General features: G+C 40.1%; 1 protein-coding gene across 1 annotated transcript in view; it reads right to left on the bottom strand.

The window, feature by feature from the left end:
* The window catches only part of PIK3C2G (phosphatidylinositol-4-phosphate 3-kinase catalytic subunit type 2 gamma), a 198,752-nt gene extending 175,669 nt beyond the window's left edge, over positions 1-23,083 (bottom strand). Inside the window, exons 1-7 of the mRNA XM_026790362.2 lie at positions 22,927-23,083; positions 22,097-22,247; positions 17,434-17,500; positions 15,271-16,013; positions 10,552-10,634; positions 5,960-6,117; positions 3,967-4,078 (exon numbers count right to left, since the gene is read on the bottom strand). Of these exons, the coding sequence (XP_026646163.2) occupies positions 3,967-4,078; positions 5,960-6,117; positions 10,552-10,634; positions 15,271-15,915 (998 nt within the window). The 5' untranslated portion in view covers positions 15,916-16,013; positions 17,434-17,500; positions 22,097-22,247; positions 22,927-23,083. The remainder of the gene's footprint in view (positions 1-3,966; positions 4,079-5,959; positions 6,118-10,551; positions 10,635-15,270; positions 16,014-17,433; positions 17,501-22,096; positions 22,248-22,926) is intronic.
* Between the last annotated feature and the right edge of the window lie 516 nt (positions 23,084-23,599).

The following is a 23,599-nucleotide window of genomic DNA, read 5'->3' as shown; positions in this document are numbered from 1 at the left end:
CTGAAATTACATGGAGAGCACAGCTCTGATGAGAATGCCATGAAGAGAAATGCAATCTTTGTCTTTAGGAGGCGTGGTAATGACTGGTCCAAGTGACTTCCCTGTGGTCTCACAAAATATCTAAACATAAGAAAGGGAAAACCCCCTATCATTTGAAACTCCATCACTGCTTGTTTCCTCACAGCAAGGTTCACTGGAGCCATAAGCTCCAAATCTTAATACAGTTCAAACAGACTATTTTTTTAAAGTAACTCAGCTGGTAGCATCTCTGAACAAGAAACTTAATCTGCAGCGACAAGAGAAAATTAAGTTTACTTTTCACAAAGAACGTATTCATCCAAAGGTGCTTGCTTCTTACGATTTCAATGTGTATGATTATGTCTATGTCAGTTTATAATTAATAGCTTAAACTTCACTTTGAGTGAAAACCAATTTTTATTTAGGTTTCAATTCCCAGAGAACAGAATTAGTAAGACAAAAAAATGTCATCAGTAAGATCACATGCAAGCACGTTAGAAGAAAAGATAAGCATTTAGATTTTTCAGTTCCATTCCCCTGCTCACTGTGGTGGCTGAACTGCAAAGCAATAAGGTAGCTGTGCAAATTATACCATGTGAGGGTGTGGATGGAACTTTAAATACTCTGACACCTTAGAATAAAAGGATGTTTAGAAATAAAGCCTATCAGTATTCCTTTGGTGATCTACACTACTGCAACCTATTGCTAGTACACACACCAATAAAATAATGAGGAATTTTTTTAAAACCTCTACATTCTTATATTCACATTTTAAAACATCCACATTCTCTCATATGTTTTGTTGAGTTAGGTATTTCAGGATGACCTGAGATTATGGCCTGTTTTTCGAAAAAGAGAGGATTGATTAATTGCTGACAGATGAGAAGGGTTGGTTTTGGCTAGGTGATGGCATTAAGAGCCAAGAGTTGACACAAGGCGCTTAAGCACAATTAAATTTACTTTTATATAATATTTTTCATGAAAGGCATCATAAAATCATATTTAGGGGTATCCATTTTAAATCTAAGGAGAGATAGGGAAGTGTGAGAGCAAGATTTAAATGGGGATCTAGGTTTGCTTGATGGGATGAAAAAGAAAACCAGAAGGTTTCAGCAAAGCCACGTTTTCTACAGTAAAAAGACCAGAAAACAAAAGAATTTCCGAATCAGAATTGTACAGATGGCTGTATTAATTACAGACTGGCCTGCAATCTATATGCTATCTTCTGATATCTTTAAAATCTGGTTATTGAAATCTGATGCTCTACTCATGAGTCAGGCAGGATGTGAGCCTGGGGATCTCTGTGTAGGAAGGGAGTGATGGACAGTGAAATCTGCTGCTGCTGGGTGCAATGGTCATTAGCACAGAGGTGGTTTTCCTTCCCCCTCTCATTCACAGCTAAATGGATTCTAAAAATCATCAAGTCTTTCAGGTGCTTCTGCAGGAGGTGGGGTGAAGTGCTCATTAATACAATCCAATATAACAGGAAATGAAAGCTTTTGACAAACCTTGACAAAGCTGTCTGCTTCACTAAAGCACTCTGCTCTGAGAACAGTTCATCAAATCACCTTTTTGGCTTCACTTTAGGTGTTTTTTTCTGGATTACAGTACAGCAGGAGCAGCAGAATATTTATTCCCTTTGCTGTCTTAGAACTTTGGGAACTTCTACTGGAATTCATCCGTGAATTGACTCCAAATACTTTTCTGGGGAAGAACTGTGCACAAGGGCATCAAATCACTCTGTTAGTAACATTGGGAGGAAACCAATTTGCACTTGAAGATAGCCCACACACAGGAAAACTTTCACCCTGAGGCAACTCCTCAGGCCCTGCTAAACTACCCAAGGGATCCTTAAGGTCTGGGGTTTCACATTTCAGATCCAGGGCTCCCTTGAAGAGGGAGAAGAAAGGCAGCTGAATTTAACAGCACAATCTAGAATTACAAACTGCTGAAGTTTCAGTGCAGCTCAGAGCTTGGTGAATGACACTGGAGGAGCAAAGTAAGAAAGCTGAGAACGTTACTGACGTTATTTCACTGCTAATGAGACGTGCAGAGATTCTAAAAGTGCAGGAATTTAGAGTCTGCTATTGATGTATTCTCCCCAACAATGAAAACAAAACTCTTCAGCACATACTGCACTGAGCTCACCCTCAATACAATGGTACATTCTTTCCATTTTTTAGCAATTTCTTTGAAATCAGAAGAGCATCTTGGGAACAAAAAATATAAATGCCTGGTCTTCTTCTGTAACTAACAGATCTGTGTATGACCTGGCTCTCTGCTTGGTGCTTCTGGTGTTCTAATGATTTACACTTTGGTGTTCCAGCTCCTGCTTTACCAAGGTTGGAATGAGGGAAGAGTGGGCTCAGAAATGTTGAAGAGGCAATCTTGGCATCTTTAGTTGCCAGATGTAATTCACTATGAACATATGAGCATTTGGCCTGTGTAAGGGTAGAAGTGCTCCAGATGGATACAGAGCAAAGCTAACTCTCACTGTGTGACACTTGCTCTCACAACTGTGTGGCTTTCATTAATCAAACTGACTTGCTCTAGGCTACTTCAGGTAATTTTTACACTCTGCTGTAAATATGACTGCTTCTAGAATCTTCCCTTTCAATTGCAGCCGTATACTATTTTGTCTAACACTCTTTACACCTCTAACAGATGAGCTGTGATTGCTGCAGTGCCAGTACCACAGAACTATGCCAGACCCTCTGCTGAGAGCCAGTGTCCACAAAGCCCTGCTGGCAAGTGCCTGCACTTCAGCTGCTTTAACACAGAACCTGCTCACTTTGGCTGACACCTGAATTTAAGTTGCCACAGGGCAAAAAAACAACTAGCTGAGTCTGGTGGTGCTTTCAACCACCACAAGAGCTTACCTTTATTTCCCCACTTGTAAACTATTTGCATTCAGAAAGACCCGCTTGTATGTTTAATGTGTTTTTATCTTGCATTCAGCACCACAGTGCTGACTTCATTTGTTTTGTTACTGCTGCAACTGGATATGAAGAAAAATTACCTCCTCTGCAGCTGCATAACACTGCATAAATAAATAATTCATAATAGCACTCTTGGGTGATTTCCCCCTTTGAGGACTTGCTTATAACACCCCTATGAGTTAGTGGAGGTAGCAGCATCCTTGTATCACAGATGAGAATCACCAGAAGGACAACAGAGTCAAACAAACAAAAGCTGCACAAAGCTTCCATAAAAGAGGATTTGAATCCTTGCACTGCAGTACACCATCCTCTCTACAGAACACAAGCACCACGTGTTTCAGGAGTTTCAGAAACTACACGTGTACCATGGTCACCACTAGAAATGAAGGGGTGGGACTATTTTCAGGCTAAGAACAATTCATTGCTCAGGTAAACATCACTCTCAGAGGCTGAGAGATTTTAGAGGAGCAAGCAGTCAGCCATAGCTTAAAGTAGTGACAAGTTTCTTCGTTACAAGGCAGTACAGAACTTTCCAAACCCAACAGACAGTTGCCACAGAATTCATTTTGCTTTTTTAACCTATCACCTTTACTTCTCCTGCACTGTGGATACATTTGTCCTATGGCTTCTGTCTCACATGCACACAGATGTTTCTATTACAACTTCTAAACTCTTAGCTATTCTATACAACCCCACTCTTACACTATAAACCCTTCACCATCTTACCAGTTCAGTTTCTCACTCTTCTGAGGCATATTCTCACAACTACAGAAATACAAGTTTAAGATTTTTCTGCTTAACATTTGTATATTGTATTTTTATACATACAATCTGCATATTGTATTTTTCCATCAATCCAAGCTTCTTCTAAGGCTGCAGATCAAAACTTTGAGTGTCTATGGAAGTTTCTGTTTTTCTGTTTGTTACACACGTGGAGCGTTTGGAACCCGACACCCCAGCTCTCCCCGTGGCTCTGTTGACATGGCTGGTGGCTTAATGAGGTACTTACTTTTGTAAGAATTCATCAGCCCCACAAACACTCAGAAGGCATTCCTCCCGGGCTGGGTATTGATTTGTGCACCTGAGGATCTCCACAATTAAGTTGTGAGTGATACAGCCAGCTGTAAATAAAGATAGCAAGGAAAATTAATAGTAGCTTGCTGGAGAATTGCAGCTATATACTTGAGCAGAGAAAATAAGGGGTTTTTTTCCTGTAATTCCTAACAACTGCTGCAGACTAGCTCCATCAAGAGGAATTAGATCAAGACACACTTGATTTTATTTTTTTTTTAATTTTTCTTCAAATATTCTACCTAACATAGAATCCATGTCCTTTTAGAGGAAATGAGCAATTTGCTGGGCAGCTGGACAGAAGAAGAGATGAGCAATATTCCCAGGAGGAAAGGAAGAGACAAATGGCATTATTTTTTCTTTTTCATTTTCCTGATGAACATTTTGGTACATTGCCAATGATGCAAAAGTTGACTCTGTAGCCACTTATGATGCCAAAAAGCTCCAGAATGTTATTTGGTATTGTTTCTGCTATGCACACCCTTTTAGCCATAAAAAATAAGTAAATTAATATTCTAATGTATTTTAAATCTGCAAAATATTATATTATTTAATACATGTGCAAAGCAGGTATTAAATACATATTTAATATAAAAAATATTATATAATTTAGCCTTATAATAGTATAAAAATATACATAATCCCTATAAATTAGAAAGTACTATGTCAGTTTGTACAACCTGCTGTTCAGAAACACTTTAGAATTTTGAGAATTTTCTCCAGTCCACTTCAGTTTTTTAAGCCATTTTCCAACACTTGCCAACATGGTTTCCCCTCTTCATTTTAGAAGAATTGATCACAAATGGAAAAGAATAGCTGCATAATCTAGAAACAGGTCTGATAAATTTGGTTTTCCATTGAAGGGGATGGGAAAACTTCAGAGAACAGGTGGCATTCCCAGGGGAGGGGGTTATGACATTAACAAAGCTGAAATAAAACAGAGTAGGTCACCATAGCTTGCTTTTTGTTTTGGTTTGCTTTTCCCCTGAGAATAACAAATGTATGAATGGATTCAAAAGCTCCTTCTGAAAATATTAATTTTGTTTGCAAAATGTTTGGTTTTCCTTAAAAAGACACTTTGATTACACATTTTTCTACTGATTTTACCAGTTTAAATAATTTAAACTTCTGACAACTTGCCATTGTAAGCAACTCATCTGGTTTGATGTTTAAACTGCAGTGCTCACTGGCTGAATTTACACAGTCCAGAAAATAAAGAGTGGCACAAAATCTTGAATTAAAATTGTAAGATATACTTTTTTTAGGTCACTCATTGGGAAAAAAAATCCAAAACTTGCTAGTATCACTCATTTCCACTCTGTAAATCCATCTTCCTTTCCTTACTCTGCCAAAAGTTCTTGCCTAACTCAACAATACTTTACATTAGATGGGACAAAAAAAAAAGTACTTCTACTTCAACCTTACTGCTTGCCTGGTCTAAACAAGTTCAGGATAATTAATACTCAGCCTATTAGAGTCAACTAATTCCTTGAAAACTAAAGAAAATATTAATTAAAAAGAAAGACAAAAAAAAGACTGTGACTTAATAAAGCAGCATAAGAAGAGAGGGGGAGAAAAAAAATTCATTTATTTTGCATATGTTGCAGAAATAAAAATTACTAGAGTTGGAATTAAAAATTCTCCCATTAATCACAGATACAAGATGCACAGGAGCTCATTGTCATTAATGACAGAATCATTTAGGTTGGGAAGAACCTCCTCCCTGCAAAGCTGGTTCAATACTGAATTCAGACCACCTTTTTCAGGGTTTTGTCTTGTAAAACCTTAAAAATCTCCAAGCCTGGAGACTCCACAAACTTCATGGGCAAACTCTTCTAATTCTTAATTATTCTCCTTGATTCTTCCCACCTCCTTGGAATTTCTCCTTTTATTTCATGCTTGATGTGCTTCCCCTGTACATAACCACTTACCATGTTGTGTAAGAAGTAGAGGATGTGGTGAAAAATCTGTCCAAATGCTGAATCTGAATTTTGTTCCACCAAGGATATGCTCTGGGAACCTTGTTGTGATAGTCCAGATTTTCCCAGTATTTGTCTTCAAATCAAAAGCAGGATAGGCATTTCTGATTCTGGAAAAAACACATGGGAAGAAACTATTTCTAAAGAGGTGTGCATTTTTGGCCTCTTCTAAGGGCAAAACAAAAAATTCTGCAAGATATATATATAAGGAGATACATAGAGAGCTGTTTTGTTGGAAATAAAAGTCTGTGGAGAGAAATGGTAGCAATACAAATTCTGGTTTTGTGCATTAGTGAGATAACTACCTATCAGCACACATAAGTACATCTGTTAGTTCAGGGAAACCAGCAGCAAAATCTTCATGAATTTGACAGAACTGTGACCTCAGTGAAACCAAAAGGAGTTTAAACAGAGACTTCAGCGTACACTGAGCTCAGTAGAAGTGATAGTGCTCAAATATGTACTTAAATAACAGAGTTTTAACACAGAACTAGCCAAGAGCACATGCACAGACAGCTGCAACTAGGACATCTGGTCAAACTGAGTGCAGGAACATGCTTCCTGTGCAACATCTTAAGGAGTATCTATTTCCACAAGTCTCTGAAATCCTCATCACTAAAACCCTGGGTTATTTATGTAAAAGTCCGGGGAGTGCAGTAGCAGTTGCAGTCACTGAGTCCCTCTGATACACCATCAACTATAAAATATATTGCCCCTTGTCCTTCCAATTGCCATAGACTTGCAGAAATTAATTCCTCCTGAGGTCCCATTTCCTCATGAACACTGGTCACAAGTATTATGCCCATCATCTGGGATTAAACTTGCTTTTTAAGCAAATACACTCTGCAGCTGCAGGTAGGGGTACACTCTGTACCAGCTGAAGCTTTACATTGCACTATTAGCCTGAATATTTAGCAGTTAAACCCAAATATCCTGTACTAAGCATCCTGTATTGTTTTCTGCTTGCCCAAGTCTCTTAAACAACTATGTGAACTACTCTTTGTGCCCTGCATTTCTACAGAATGAGAAGTAAAAAGGAAAAAAACAACAAGGAAACTAAAAACAACAAGGAAACTAAAAACAACAGGGGAAAAAGGAAAAAATAGAAAAAAGATAAAAAAGGGAAAAAAGGAAAAAGAAAAGAAAAGAAAAGAAAGGGAAAATAAAAGGAAAAAAGTGGGGAAAGAAGTAAAAAAAAAAAGGAAAAAAAGGAGAAAAAAAGAAAAAAAAGGGGGGGGGGAAGGAAAAAAAAGTAAAAAAAAAGCCTAGGCTTTCAAATTTAAATAACCCAGCAAAGCAGCCAATTCTTATCATGAAAAGCCGGGGTTTGATGTTTCAGTGGGGTAGGGGGAAATGAGGCTTGACAAGAGAACCTCCAGTACAAGGCAGATTTATCCTCATGGTTAGAAAGCTTTACACTGCAGAGGCTGTTTGGGTGACCTGTGTAGTTGGTGTCAGTCTCTTTTCTTTGTGCACAAGGTACAGTTTTTCCCCTGTAACATGTTTCTGCAAGAAAGCTCAGGACTGAATAAAGATGGAAACTTCAGTAGCCTTTATCCAGCCTCAAATTACCAGGCTATGTACACACACAGGGCATGAATCACCTCCACAACTCGCTGGCAGTCATTCCAAAACTAAGCAAACATCATTTCCTTCCCTACCCACACACTGCTAATATTTTAGCAAAATGTGGGAACACAAATTTGCTTTTCAGATAAAAACCCATTCAGTTTCCAAAAGTGTTGTTCATTTATGGCCATCTACTACTCTCATGTGATCAAAGGGCTTCTGGCCTGAGCATGTGAGCAAAACAATGCAAAACTTTGGCAGTTTGGGTATTCCAAAGTAGAACAGATGTGTTATACAAACATTACACAAATAAAATCTTGTGCTACTTGCTTTCTGTGCTGCCACAACTCAGTGTGTGCAGAAAGTACTGACATTTATAGAGATTTGCTATTCCACAGCATTTCATAACATGATGTTTTTCTCTGCAGTGCAAAGCACATCCTTAAAGACACTGAGAAGGGGAGGAACTCTGCATTTTGCAGCACTGGACCCTGAGACTGCCAGTGTCCGGTTTATCTCGGCTGTTTGAGGGGCCTGGAAAGGCCCGGGGTGGCCTTGGGGCAGCCCGCGTATCGAAGGACGAGAAGAGGCTTCAGTTCTTCTTTCGGTTTTTGTGTTTATTAATTGTTTATCTAAAAGATTTTCTTTCAGCCGAACAGAGATCTGCTCAGCAGTCAGCCATGAGCACACTGTCTGCCCTCCCGGGCAGCCACGTATCTTTATACCCATTGTTACGTGTACAATATTTATCATTTTTCCCCAATACCATCTATTCTTATAACTCGGTGTACTCTTAGTAATAACCAATCCAAAGGTGCCACCGTGGCCAAAGAAGATGGAGGAGAAGAGGAAGAAGAAGAAGGACAGGACACGCCCCAATTCCTCCATCTTACTCCTCTAAACCCCCCTGTACATAAATCCTAAACCCTGTGTCTCACCCTCTAATTAACTAATCCCTTCACCATTCACCCGGTGAAGCCCTCATCCTTGTCGTCTCCTGTGTAGGGTTAAAGTCCAGCTACCAGACACTTCTGGCAACATTCCAGGACTCCCGAGCCCCCCCAAGGGTGGTCTCGGTGGCCCAATATCTCAGGACTGAAATCTTGAGATCCGACATGCCAGCTTGGTCTGAAAGTGGCTTTAGGATGTGTCCTGAAGCCACCCACGGCTGTTCACAGTCCTACAAGTCACCTGAGAAAGGGCTTTGGAACAGTGAATTACAGTCCTGTACAACCAAATGCTTCAATTACAGACTGCTACCTGTGCAAGTATAACCTAGAGAAAAACCCAATGGGTTTCTAGCTGATCTACAAGCTGGACCTGCAAGAATGCATAACAGAGTCTGAATGATACATCCTGCCTCTGCCAGCAACTGAAATTCAATGGGCACTGGGAGGAGGCTCATTTGACAAGAGTGAATATGTAAGTTATTTGAAAATTTATGACATTTTTCAGTCTTTTGGTTGTAGTGGCATTTTGTCCTTAAAGTTTCTCTACTTATTTAATAGAAGAAAAACAAAAGCCGTTCTTATTTTCTTTTTAAGAGTATTTGCTTGTGACGCACACAAAACAAGAACCACTTTATCTTTTTAGCCCAGTAAATAAACTCATCTACCCAAAAATCAATATAAAGTTTTTCCTAGAATTAGAATGTTTAGACATCAAAAAAAATCTGAATAGCTGGGAGGAAAGCAGTCATGTGGAATGTGCCTTCATGCACCTCATGGCAGAACTGGGTTGGGTTCAGGCTGATCAACTGCAGAAAAGGAAACTGAGACATGTGACTGAGTATGTTTTGAAGCTGACCACCTCATTTGAATATATAATATATTCCTCTTAATTTCATTGCAACGTCAAAGTGGGGTTTTTGTTTGGGTTGTTTTGTTTTTTTTTTTCTTTCAAGAGAAGCAGTCTTGGCTGACCTTGAATAAAATCAATTCATTAAAGTCTAATAAGAAAATCAGGATTCTATTTTCCAGCTACTTTCCAGGGGGGAAAAGCATGCATTTGTGCTAACAACTTGACACTGTGATCAGTGAATATCTACAAACGAAAAATCAATCTGCACAGATGGCCTAAATACTTGTAAATTTTTGTGTGCTTGGATTTCAACACAATTCATTTTTCTGCAGAAGATTAAGAAAGTAAAAAATGTTCTATGCCATTAAGTCAGGCTATTAAGTGTAATGGTAAAATATAATTAAAGTAGGTTTTGTCACTTGCTAAGTCTCACTTTTCATCATGACAGTATGCAGCAATTCTGTTCTCAATCAGTTCCTCCAGCTCTTATTCTCCTGCTCAGAATTGCACAGGCACTAATATTGTCCAAAACAATGACAGAAAAAGGATGGGAAATTTCACACACTATAAGCCATCAACAGTGAAGAGTTAAATGTACTTACCACAAATAAAGCAGACAGAAGATTAAATATATTTTGAATTAATGTTCCTTGGCGGTTTTTAATGTTTAAACCAAAATAAGAAGTGTTTCCTTATTTAAGCAGCTGCTGGAATTGCAGCATTGTTCAGGACTGCAGGGTGTGGCTGGCTGACCTGAGGTGGATGCCAGGTGCCCACCAAGCTGCTCCACCACTCCCTTCCTCTTCAGAGCAGGGACAGGGGGAGAAAAAATGGGAAAAAACTCTACAGGGCCAAGATAAAGGCAGCTTCACAAAAGCAAAGGACATACATATAATTAAGGGAAGACAAAATATTCTCAGCTTCCAGTCAGCAGGCAATTTCCAGCCTCTTTTCAGGAAGAAAGGCTTCAGAAAAAATGCCATAATAATGAGCAGTGCTCAGCAGTAGCCGAGACACTGGTGTGCTATCACACCTTTCTAGCTGCCAATACACAGCCCAGCCCTGTGAGGGGATAATTACCTCCATCCCAGTCACCCCAAAACACAGGGATAACCAATCCCATTAATGTATGTGAAATGTGATAGTTGGCTGAAAAAAGCCTTTTCATTACTTACTTCTCCACTGCATTGCAGAAACCAACTGTGTTTTCATTACTTCCTTGATCTGCTTCAATCAGCTGGATAGACCAAGGTGCAGCCTAAAAACACCAACAAGACCCCAGAAGAAACAAAGCTGAGTTACTTAGGTATGAGAAGCAGAAAGACCATAAGGCTAATCTTGAATTTGGTTCCATGAGAGCCTATCAACCCTCCCCTGACTTGATGGAGTTCCAAATAAACACAAATGACCCCATTTTGACTGCACTCTAAATGCTTTCAGAAGTCACAAAGCATGAGCTGCCCTGGATAAAAACTGTTTTTCCCCTCCATGCAGAACATGAGGAATTTCAGACCAAGCTTTCAGGATTCACCTGGTATCAAGGCACAGATACCTCCAAAAGCAGCTATTTCGTTTACCAAAGGGAGGAGGACAAACTGAAGTTTGTGCTTGACAGTGTTTTAATCCTTATTTTCTCTCTTTCTGCCCTGTCAGGAAGCTCAGCATTCCCTCAAACTCCATAAAGCTGTCAGGTAAGTCCCTAAGACAGATAAGAGGGAACCAGTGTGCTCTACTGAGCATGAAAAATCCCCCCATACTTTGTGTGAACTTGGAGAGGTCTGAGCCACTGCCTTGGGTCAAGCATCCCTTTGTCTGTTTGCCTGAGTTACTCTTCAGCCAGAATATCATCTCCAGGAAGGAACTTAATGCTATTACATCTGCAAGCTTTTCTGGTCTCGTAGGTACAGACATGACAAGACTTAACTGGATAAGAGCTTTTAAACCCCTTCAGGAAGAGAACAGGAAACAGAGACAAAAGGTTTATTTTATAATTTAAAAAGGGATTTATATAAAAGTGTGCAAATTTATTAAAAATAACTAATAAACAGAACTTAAGATTCTTTTGGGCTGGATAAGGAAGATCAATATGCATTAGAAGATACAAGGTGGGAAATTTTAGTTATAATTTAAAAGATGGGATGATTACAAAAGATGAGAGGTCTGCTGGGAGCTGGCGGGTGGGGAAATCACAACAGCAGAACTGAAAGCTCAAAAGTCAGAAACCTCATGAGGATACAGTGAGACCCCAAACTGATGGGATGCAGTATTTTCATTATCCACAGTACCAAACAAAGCATTAGGAGAGTGCACATGAAATTTAAAGATACTAAAAGGGCATCATCAGTAGAGGGGAAATTTGAAATTGTACGTAGGAAAAAAAAAAAGGATAATCCTGAGGGTGTAAATAAGAGAGTAAAATTAAATTTAGCAATCTGAATCAGTGACCCTTGATTCCCTGGTTCCCAGAACTGCTGGGAAAGGTCCTTCAAAATCCAACACCTCCACTGGTTCATTGTTTCCATTTTCATAAGGCACATACTTTTCAATTCACCTCATCAAACAGTGATAAGAACTTCTGGAAGATGTTCACTATTTAGAAATTATGACTGATTTGGTGACAGCCTCCAAAAATTATCTATGCATTAGAAAACCCCACAAAACAAACCAGAGCTCCTTTTTCTCCTGCAGCTCTGTCCTTGCAGAGCAGGTAGAGTGCCCTGGAAAAAGTATATGGAAAAAGAGAAACAGCCACTGAGTGAAAAGCTAAGAAAATCAGCCCACAGGTTAGAAAAGGTGAGGCTGGCACATGACATTAAATGGAACTGAAAGTATTAAAAGAGCAAAACCACAACTGCAAACTAAGGAAGGACAGAGAGGGATTGAGCAAGAAGGGGGACAAGACTTGGAATACATGATTTGCCACAAGGACATGGGCATGAATCCTCAAATCCTCATGGCCTGAAGGAAGAGTATGATTAAATAATCACTCAAGGATGGAAAAGAGGAACCCAAAGCTGCAATCTGGATTCTCCCCTGCAGACACAGGACTGGCACAGGAGCCCTCTGCCTTTTTGCACCTTTGCTGGCAGCATCCCTGTGTGATTCCTAACAGCAAACAAGGATCCTGTGAGACAGTAAGAGTCTACATGTCTGGAAAGTACCATTTTCTAATGGTATTATTTCTAAAATACTAAGTCACTCAAAGTCATTCTGATGGCAGAGATATATAAAGGAGATAAATAGCTCCAGGGATGAGAGATTTATGTTGGTCATGTCTTCTTTCTGCATGTCCAGAAAATTCACTTTCTTCTTCTTGCATATAAAGTTAAAATGTTAATTAATAGAATGTTAATGACATGATCACATTATTTCACATTATTTTTCAGCAGGACATGTGTCTCCATGCACTGCAAATATGTCACAGAGAGCAGGAAATGAGATGGAACTTCATATCAGGAGAAGTAATGACAACAGGGATGAAGCAACTGAATGCACCCCTTGATGACTGGAATTTTTTTTTATCCATAGACTTCTCATATTATGCTAATCAAGTCACCTAAATCATCCTTCCAAATATGAACAATAATAGTGTATTTCTCATTTCTGGAGCACTCAAAAAAAATCACGATGTTTGGTCTGATGATGGGACTTGGTAGAAGATGAGTCTTGTTAGTTACTCTGAAAACATTAGAATCTAAAATTAGATCCTAAATATCATAGAGTAGCTAAGTATATCAGATAGCTTTTAGGTTTTATTTCAGTTTTCTTTCTAACATGGAAAAAAAATCATCTTTTTTCATTGGGATGTTATAAAGATATTTTCTTTTATTATTTTTGAACATCTGACCTGTAATGAAAAGGCCAGAAAAAATTAAGGTTTCCTTTATTACATTGTACATATTTTGATTAGCAGACATTAAATAAAGCCTAGGGCCATACAACTGCATCCTAGAGCTGTGGATCAGAATACCAGTATGATTTCAGCAGGGTGCATATTTTATCTTGCCTACCTATGACCCATCTCAGTAGCCATTTCCATGTCTCAGCATCCTCTGTATTTCACTCTGAAGTGTTGGCTCTCCCTTCCTACTACTTGGTTGCATTGTTTACTTGCTCTGGACCTCAAAAATCCAACCTGTTGTCATTCTTTTGCTGTGGTGTCCCACTTTTCCAACCCTTCTGATTCTCTTACTCAGCATCAGGTTTGTCATCCTGCAGCACATTTCTTTTCCAGAACTCCCAGCCCAGGAGCAGTAACTGTTGTACAGGCTTTTTTTGCTCCTCCCTCTCTCTAAGAGTCCCTTTCACTCTTATTTTCCTTTATCATCTCAAGGTTCAGCTGCCAGCCCCTTGCCTTGGCTGTTTCTATCCTGACATGGCTTTTTCTCCCTGAAGGAATTCCTGTGACCACAGTGAATTTTATGCTACAAATCAATTCACTCCTCTCTCCCATTTCTTCCTCTTGGAGCTAAACAGCTCAAATACTTTCCTGACTTAATCAAATCCTCCCACACATTCGATTGTAGCTGCCCTTGACTCACTCAGCTCTTCTCTTCCCTCCCCTATAATTCTCTCCTCCTCCGTCACAGAAGCATTTGTGCCTGTTCTTAAATGTGTGTGTGCTTCCTCCAGCACCTCTTCTTCCCATCCCATCATTTAATCTCCTCCTGCTCATTTGTATCCCACTATTTTCTGCTTTTCTCCTGAGAAGGCATGTTCTTTTCATCACCACGTCAGCATACTTTTCCTATCATGAGTAAAAAACCACAACAGCCTTTTGTCTCTCCACCTATTCTGCCCCTCCTCTTTTGTATTCATCACTGAAATTCTAAAATGCAGTGCACAGGATTAGTCTTAAGAGTTCTTGTCCTCAGATATATTTCCCCCTGCTGCCTTCCCATCTGTCTGGGCCTGCATATGTTTACTTTTATAGTTCTCCTTATTCAGAGACATAGAAACAAGTCAATCAAGTGTCTCTTCCCCTCTGCTGTATGATACTGTGATCACTGGGACTTGAAGGCAGAAGGTGAACCTAAACTGTCTTTTAATATTCATGGTGCAGAGGTATCCTGTAGGCTATTTCAGGATTCCTATAATGATTCACACTGCTAACAAGCACTGGAGGAAAGGAAAGGTTTATCATTTTCTTTTCCCTTCTCCATATCAGGCTTTTGAAAGACAGAAAATGAGGACAGATATAACATCACAGAGAGTCATGGGAGTCCCATAAGACAGGGTTATTAAAAATGGCAAAATCACAAACAGAGCTGTGAGCACCTGATGAAGGAGGAAAAGAGCTAAAGGGTTTGCTTCAGACAGACAGCTAAAAGAGAGTGTGTGTCATAGGATCCAGCTCCCTCAGTCAGAGTAGATGTGTCTATTTTTGAAAATAATTACATATGCACACAGAAGTGCACGCAGGACACAGTGACGGTAGGATGGGGTATATGTTGCATCCCTCAGGATCAGGGTATGTCAGCCAGACTTGACAGAGAGACCGTAATCTGTCTCAGCAAAACCAAAAAACAAACAAACCAAGTTCAACATAATGCATTGCTATTTTGAATCTCAGGTTTCATATCAGACCATAAAGATTTGTCATGTTATCTTTCCAACACTTACTCTACATTTCTGTACTTATCCTTCTCTGGTAGTTTTATGGTTCAGTGAGCCATAAAATGAGCCTGCTGGAGCTTCTAGACCATAATCTAGATTCTCTTCTTGTATAAAATCCTTTTGCTTCCCCTGAGGCATAAATGTTTTATTTTTCATAAGGTCTTTCAATTAAGTGCTTCTAATCTATGTTGCAACAGTGTGAGTGAATACACAAAGCACAAGGACACAAACAAGAGCAAAAATCCTTAAACACTGTTACTATAAGAACATTTAAATACCTCTCTGTTGTGTCCAGAGCCCTGGGGTTGGGTAGGTCCTGTGCCGCATCTTCTGGAAATGTTGGTTACAGAAGCTTCCCCATTTCCACTTTCTTCTCTCACTTTTTGTCCAAGATGATAGTTGTCTAAGAAAACAGGACTTGGACCATCCAGATTGTCAAAGCCTATCTGAAACTGCAGATTTGTGTTGCCCCTTTCCACATCAGAAACTGAATTTACACTATTCCTTCCATGGAGTTCTCTCTCATGACTGTAGGGGTGGGAATCCACCACAAAGAAGTTTCTGCAGTCAGGCAGTAAGGAAGGTCTGAAGCCAACCCTTGGTGCCACTGTGCCTTGCTGCCAGTGAGGGACTGCAGTTCCAGGGTAAAGCTCTCCACGAGCAACCAGAGGAGGACTGTAAAAATGCTGGTCAGGCACATTCTGACTGAAAAGTTCTGCTGGGAAAAATATTTCTTCATGATGATGTGGATGGGGTGAACCATAAAAAAAAAATTCGTGGCTGACTTCATCAACTATTCGATCAAATCCCAGAGGGATGTCTCCATCAGAGCCAGAATGGCACTCTGGGTGAGATGCTTGGGGCCCAGGCTGTCCTGCACAGAATCCACTGTGTGAGAAGGGCACCCTCCCTAAGTGTGCCATGGCTGATGGGTGCCTTCAGCCCTTCTCCTCCTCCTCAGGAAAGTCTCATTATAGTTCCAGGTCCAGAGAGCAACGCTCACAAATGGAGATGTGTGACACTGAAACAAAGCACAGAATGGAGGTTAAAACCCAAAATAACTTACATAATGAAAGCAGTTCACTGTCTGGTCTTTTTTTTGTTTTAGAGCTTTCTCTAGAGAGTGGAAATATTTTCTTCATGTGGAGCTTGATCAGCTGTGGTCTGATCCTTATTTACAGGCAAATTAATATTTTTATAGTCATGATAATAACAACAAATTACTGATTTTATTACTATCATCCTTGACTCATAAATAATAGCAACAGGATGCCTGAAACAGCTGATCAAAATATTAAATACTAATTCTGATTAATATTCCAAAACATCTCAATTTTTTTCCCCATCATTTCTACCCTTGCATAGCACACAATGCAGGAAGGAAGAGTTTGTATTAATTGTTGTCAGTTTCATTCACATTTTCTTTTTTTGTGCCTCCAGTTCCTTCATATTCTGCCACTTCTTATCTTAGTGTAATAAGGTGAAGAAAGTTAAGTCAAAGAATATAGAAGACAGGGACATCCAATTAATATTCCTCAAAAGATATATAAAGGAAAAAAATACATATATAAATAAATTTCAGCCTTTTTGTGTTTCTTGTTTTACAGAAGAAATTTATCCTCAAAGCCTGAGGCTGGCCTTTTTTAGCAAATTAACAGGCAAGGACATGACTTTCTGCAGCTCCATCATTAATGTTGTCAGTAGCAAACTCCCTGATCTGACTTTGGCATGTGCCAAGTACTCCTATGGTTCAGATGGGCAGTATGCACTGGGAACTGCTGTCAGCAGGCATAAGGATAAATTTTTTAGGAAGGGAGTTCAGTTTTACAGCCAAAGTCTATTCTGGGCCATTTGCCCTCAAGGCCTTGGCCTGTTTCATTTACTGATACAGATGTAGCCTAAAACCCACAAATGACACAGAACAGCAATACCACACACTGCACACAGTTGGGTATTTATCACCTGAAAGGAATAGAGACATCTGACTTCATAATTCAATTAAAAAAAAATAAAATGTATTCCTGAGCAAAAAAAAAAAAGCTAGTGAGCTAAAAAGTGTGTTCAGAAATTGTTAAAGCTTAGCTCCACAAATATATTTTCCATTAAGTCCTCAAGATACTGTATTTGTTTAGATAACAGCACTTTGCAATGAAAATCTGTGTTACAATGGAAGGTATTCATCCCAATTTTATTTATTTTTGTTTCATTTCAAGTCAACCTCTCGGTGACATAAGCTTCTGTCACCCACAGCATGGAATGAGAAATGAAATGAAAACTTAAACAGGCTGAAATAAAACCTGCAACCCAGAGGTTGAACTACTGTTTCAAACACTCCACTTAGTAATTCCATGTGTTGCATGCTTTGGTTTGCTTTAACCAAGTTGGAAAAAAACCCACATTTATGAAATCACACTAGGCCAGATAAGCAAAATTATACATACCACTTTGAATGGTGATAAAATGCAATTACAATTCTGTAGCTTTCTCTCAGAATGAATGCTAAGTTCCCTGTGGTTTTAGAGAAAAATGACACCATTAAAAAAAAAAAAGGCATAACAACAAAAGTTTCTTGTACAAAATTGTCCCAATTTACAACTTTCTGTGTTTTTCATTTCTGCAGCAGGTAAATAAAAGAAAGAAAACAAGAAAGAAAATTATATAGCCTTAAATCAAGAAGTATGAGGTCTTCCACTCCTTTTTAAACCCATCTTGAAAACTGGAATATTTCAGGAAGAAACAGAAGATAAAATAATAAAATATCCCTCCAGTCCCACCTTCCTTAAAAGAGCCTGTCTGGAAGACTACAAGACCTAGAAAGTACATTTTACACCCTTTCAACTGTTCCTAAAATATTTTCCTTGCATTTCAAACAAATTCTGTTTTGTGATGGCACAAAAATGCCTAACATCCAACCCTGAACAGGCTGTGACCTCTTCTCAGAAGCATATTGTGTCTTGAATAAGGGCTTGTATTTAAAATTGACCCTGAGGTAGGAGGCTGAGCATGCCATGGTGCAGATCTCCATGGTGTGTTTCCTGCTAGTCCTGGCTCTGCATTTGGGCCAACTGCTCACCCTTTTCAAAGCATCACACAAAGGTCAGGGGAGGATCTGGCTCTTTGCCAGCCACTATTTCACCTTCTGAGTCTTGTCAAGTGCATTGGTAAAACAATTTGCAAAAATCACGAAGGAGGCAACATCTACATTAATTTTTAATAAAACATCCAAGGGTTTTTTTTTTTGTTTGTTTGTTTTTTCCCTTGTGGTTTCTCAATCCAAATTTAATTTTGGAGGGTTTGGCTTTTTCCTCCCACAGCTATGAAGCCCTCCTTGTCCATTTGAATGATAACTGTACGTTCACATAACGGTGTGGTTATGGGAGCAGGGGTTTTAAAGGGAGAATCACAACCAATACTGTAAAATATCCACTACAAATCAAGATGCTTGAGAGTCTCACAGCATTGCAAGCACCATGCAAGCACACAAAACCACTTTCCACACGTGGCCATGCTCATGAATCCTCCTAAAAGAGCCTGGCACACTGCGGGATCAATTTTTGCTTTTAGCGATCCCAGGAGGAGATGACTGGGGCACCTGCTAAGCAGTAAGAATATCTGTTGCAACTCCTTACCTGAAACACAATTTTTTACAAGGATCTAGAGCCTCCTGTGCCTCCCTGCTCACAGACATTTTCAGGTGACCTATGTGCTTTCAGTATCAAGGGGGTGTAACTTTTCCATCAGGAGCTTTCCTTCCTGCTTAACCGGTTTATGGCGGTGATGATTCTCTTCCCAAGGCATCCCTCAGGGAAAATTCAAACTGCAGGAGCAATAAAAAGCTAACACCTTATCTATTCTCCTTCTCAATTTGGAAACCCAACCGTACTTTTTTATTTTTTTAATATCTATAGGGTGGTAGATTATCTCGCACTTTCAGTGCGAGTTTCCAACATGCTTAAAGTAACAACTTCATTAAAGGGGAAGAATTGCCTCTTAGGAAGACTTCTGCACAAGAATAGGAGCAAAAATTTTTCTCTACTCCATCTACCTGCTCCAAAAGGAGCCTCCAGCTCCAGTCACAGGGGAGGGGGGCAATCCAAACCTCTGATGGCAGAGTGGTCCTCTGGCTTTGGCTCCTCAGTGTGCAGAGCTGGGAGAGCACAACAGTGGAAGAACATCCCTTATTCTGGGATATTTCCCAGGGACCACTGAGGACCTGGCTCCCTGCAAAGGGCCTGAAGAGCTGCAGTAAACACAGCATTGGCCACGTCCATCTTCCACAAGCTCAAAGGGCCCAGTGCCCTCCATAAAAGGGAGCAGCAGAGGCTGCTCCAGACACAACACAGAGGGAGTTCCCTCAGGGCCCACTCGCCTTCACACTTTATACCATTCCTTAAAAAGTTAGAAATTGCTCCACTGAAGGGCCTATTCAGAATTCAAGCAAAAACCCAAGGTTGCAACAGGCAAGGAAATATCCTCAGAAAGAGGGAGGGAGGAAGGGTCAACAAAACAGTAATTCAGTTATAAAAAGCCATGCAATAAAACCGAACAGATTAGGATAAAGCATATAAAGTTAATAATTAATAGCTGATATCTTATATCTGATAAACTGAAGTTATAATTTGATAAAATTAGCACTACAGAAAAAAAGCCCTGACCTTTAAAGCATAAAAGCTGTCAGTGGTGTCAGTGTGATTTAAAAACAATTAGACAAGGACCAAACTTATTTCAGTTGGTGAAAGGTGATGCATTTTTTGTCATATATTCTCCATATATTCTCTTAAAACGTCAACTTGCTCTATAAGCTATTTGGTGGCATTTGTGCTGTACCATCCTCATTTCCAGTGATTACTGTGAAGTGATCCTGAGAGAGAGAAACACACCAGGTTTTAGGAGCTGCCATTTCAGAGTTTGTGCCAGTGTGGTGTTGCTTCACCTCACAGGGATTGGACACAGCTGAAGGAGGAGGCTTGGGAAAACAGGAAATACTCATGGGAAGAGCTCATGTTCCAAGCACACACAGAAGGCTGTACACACATAATAAAAACTGAGCTGGGACCTCTCTCCCCGTGGTCATTTCCACAAGAAGCCTATTAAGGTTTTTCTTGAGAAACTGAATATTTTCAGAATTTTCCCAGGCGTTTAGGTTGCCACTATTTCTCTGTTTCATGCTTCCCATTAAAGGAGCAGACAGGGAAGTGCTGAGTCACTTTCTAGCCTCACTCCTGGAGCTGCCAAGAATTGCCTCCTCCTCTTTTGCTGGCATGTGGGACAGAAAACACAGAGACACAGAAACCCAGAGAGTCCCTGGGATGTTCCCTTCCCCTCTTTAGACACTCTCACTGCTCCACCAGCTGGCAGGAGCCACAGCTCGCTCAGGTCAATGTTAAATTAAATAATTTGATTTAGCTGTGCACGAGTGTGCTCTTTGGAGGCAGGGCTGATACTGAAAGAGCTGGCAAAGCAATCATTCCTCACCCCCAGGATGAAGCACAAGATCTTCAGCAGGTTTTACTCACAGGGTTGCTTCACAGGCAGTGTGGAGTTTCTGAAACAGCACTCTTGCCTTTGGAGCCTGCAGGCTTCCAGTAATAACAGGCTTGCAAAGGGAAAGCAGCAAAGTGTTTTAGCAATCCGTGGGGATGGAAAACTGGCTGAACAGAGAGCCAGTGAGGAAACTGCTCGGTTTCATAAGAAACCCATCCTCTGTGCTCCTATTCTCCAGTGCCACCTACTGTCACTTCCCAAAACTGTGAGGCAGGAACAGAGATCGCTGTGCCCAAGCTTTATAATTTTATCCATCACCATCCCTGACAAGTACAGTCCCTCTCAGAAAGCTGTTCTTTGTGGGAAAGACTGATGATTCTCCAGGTCCTGCTTCTCCTAGAGCAGCACTCTGAAGTACTGCTGCATCAAAGGGATGGCCAAGTGTCAGCAAAACTACAGAGATACATCAGGGCTTTTCCATGTGCTGGCAAAAAAAAAATAAATGCCAGGATGTTGTGTTTAAGCAGCAGATGAACAAGAATACTGGTTAAGGATTAAAAATTTAAAAGAGGTTGTTTTGTTATTACAGGCTTCTTTTTCTTTCTTTCTCACAAGTTTCATCAAGCAGGGGTTGTGCCCTCCTACCTGTTTAGTAAAACCCAGCAGAGCAGATGCTGCTGGGCAAAGAAAATAAAAGTTGCAACAGAAACTCAGGTTGAGTCATTACAATGATTCATCAGCGAGGGAGACATTTGTTGGAAAGGGCAAGGAGGACTTTTCAGTTCTGAAAACACTCCTCACCCTCTGTTTACTCACACAGAACACAAAAGGGAAAGGACAGAGAGGAAGGAGGGGGTGGGGAGGGAGCAAAGTTCCAATTTTCTAAGAAGAAAAAATTGAAAAAAAAAAAAGTTTAACATAAAAAACATTTTCACAGGCTCTGCAGCCACCTCCATCTAATACACAAAGTTACTAAGTTACCAACACCCTCCTGAGGTTTGAAATAGGCTCTTGTGAAAGATCAACCTCCACAGCCTGCACACACTGACTGCACAGCTATAGCTAGGACTAAATGTAGCCCACAGAATTTAATCTCTCCTTTTATTTGAACATCTTTTGTACTTTGATCCTCTGAAAGGAACAGCGCCCTTCAACAGCCTTGTTCCTGGCAGAAACAATTACTCTGGCTGAAAAAAAAAATTAAATAATCAAATAAATCTCTGAAAAAATTAGGTGCTGGAATGAAGAACAGTCTTAATGTAGATTAAAATATGCAGCTGAAATAAGGCAAGCAGACAATTTATTATATGTATGCACACAGATACACACACGTGAAGGTTTATATATGTGTATCTAAACACATGCATATGCGTACAAGTATATATATGTGTATACTTACATACATAGATCTCTCTACAAAAGCCTAAAATAGGTATATACATAGAAACATCTATTAAATGCTAAGGGACCCAAGAAGAGAGCTTAAATTATTCAGAAAAGTAATCAACCCACAAGTTTCAGCTCAAAGTCAAAAACCCTGAAGCTGACGAGCGCTTAAAGCCAAAGCTCTTGCTCATAAGGCTTCATATATTTCACTTTTTCCCCTTCCATTTCTCTTACCTTCTCTAGTTTTTCCACCCTTTTCCTGTGCTATTCTTCCCCTCTTCCCACTCCAGTGTGCCTGCTCAGTGGCTTTCTGGGAAATTGGCTTTGTCATTCCAGGGTGCTCAATAGGGTTTGTTGACCTTCTAGAAACTGTTCACACCACACACTGTACAAAGATAAAAACATTCCTGTGTTTTCCACTGGCACACTGGTGAGATAGGTTGTTCAAGCAGAAGATAAATAAGAATATTGGTTTGAAAAAAATAAAATGCTTGGGCCTTCTGCAAGGCTGCCAGAGCAGAAGGAGGGCAAAGAGCCCCCCAAAGGGCAGAGCTCAACCACCCACTCTGCCAGACCAGAGCTCTACTGCCTTTACCAAAAAAATAGTAATTCTTTAAACATAAGAGCATCTCTATTTGCAGTATTGCCCATATTGCAGTAATACAGCAGCTTAAATAACACAATTCTCCCTGAACTTCTTGCACATGGTCAGCTTCTCCTATCTTTCTTCTGATTTTATTTTACTGTCGCAATTGCTCATAAGACAATTGAAACTGCTCCTTAAAAAAACCAAAGTAACACAGGAAAAAACAAACATATGGCTTTAATAAGGAAAAAAGTTTGTGGGTGTATACATAATTTTTAAACCAACTGAACAGCATTCCTTATATGCAATTCAGGATATAAAGCATCTGCTTAGATAGCTAATTTGGCTGCATACTTAGGTTGCCTGTGCATGTCAGCAAAGCATTCATTACTGTTTTCATTACAGCTTTACCTGCAGCGTGAAAGCCAACAATAATTTACTTAACTTTTAACATAAATAATGCAAAGGAATGGCTTACCTGCAATAAAACATATTTCTGCAAACTCCTGTGTGGAAATCAGGCTCACAGCAGCCCTCCACCACAGTTGGACTGGCTGGCAAAGAGGCACTTGCAGAGGTGAGAATACAGCTTCATCTGTCACCCCAAAGAACCTTTCCCACCTATGGGACACACACACACATTATTCTAAAGCAGCAAATGCTCTCTGCTGTGTCAGGCTGCTGATGGTCCAACTATTGATGGTTTTGTGTATATGAGCCAGGAGAGCAGCAAGAATTAAATTAATTCATAGTGCATCCAGAATTGAACAGGTGAGGTGCATTCCCTGCAGCTGGACACTCACACTGTGGCACTCCTGCAGTGATGAACATCCAGCCTACTCCATTCCAAAGGTGTTGGGACCCAGGACATTCCTCTGGCTGCCCTGGGTGATTTGAGACCCTGCCAGGGGGCTGAGAGGCCTTGGCACAGAGTCACAAACACCTGTGCCTTGGATTTTAGCCCATGGAAACAATTACCAACTTTGTGTGAAGATTTACAAGCCACAAGAGTTTGAGTAGAATGATAGTGAATTTATCACAGGGTGAAAAAGTAGAATTTTGGGGATTTAGAATGGGGGTACAAGAGGCAAGATGGAGGAATCTGAGTGTGTCCTGTCCTTGTTGTCCTCCATCTTCTGCTGTGATGGTGG

Source organism: Zonotrichia albicollis, chromosome 4, assembly GCF_047830755.1.
Source record: "Zonotrichia albicollis isolate bZonAlb1 chromosome 4, bZonAlb1.hap1, whole genome shotgun sequence".
Lineage (NCBI taxonomy): Eukaryota > Metazoa > Chordata > Aves > Passeriformes > Passerellidae > Zonotrichia > Zonotrichia albicollis.
This window is presented reverse-complemented; position numbering and strand designations above follow the sequence as displayed.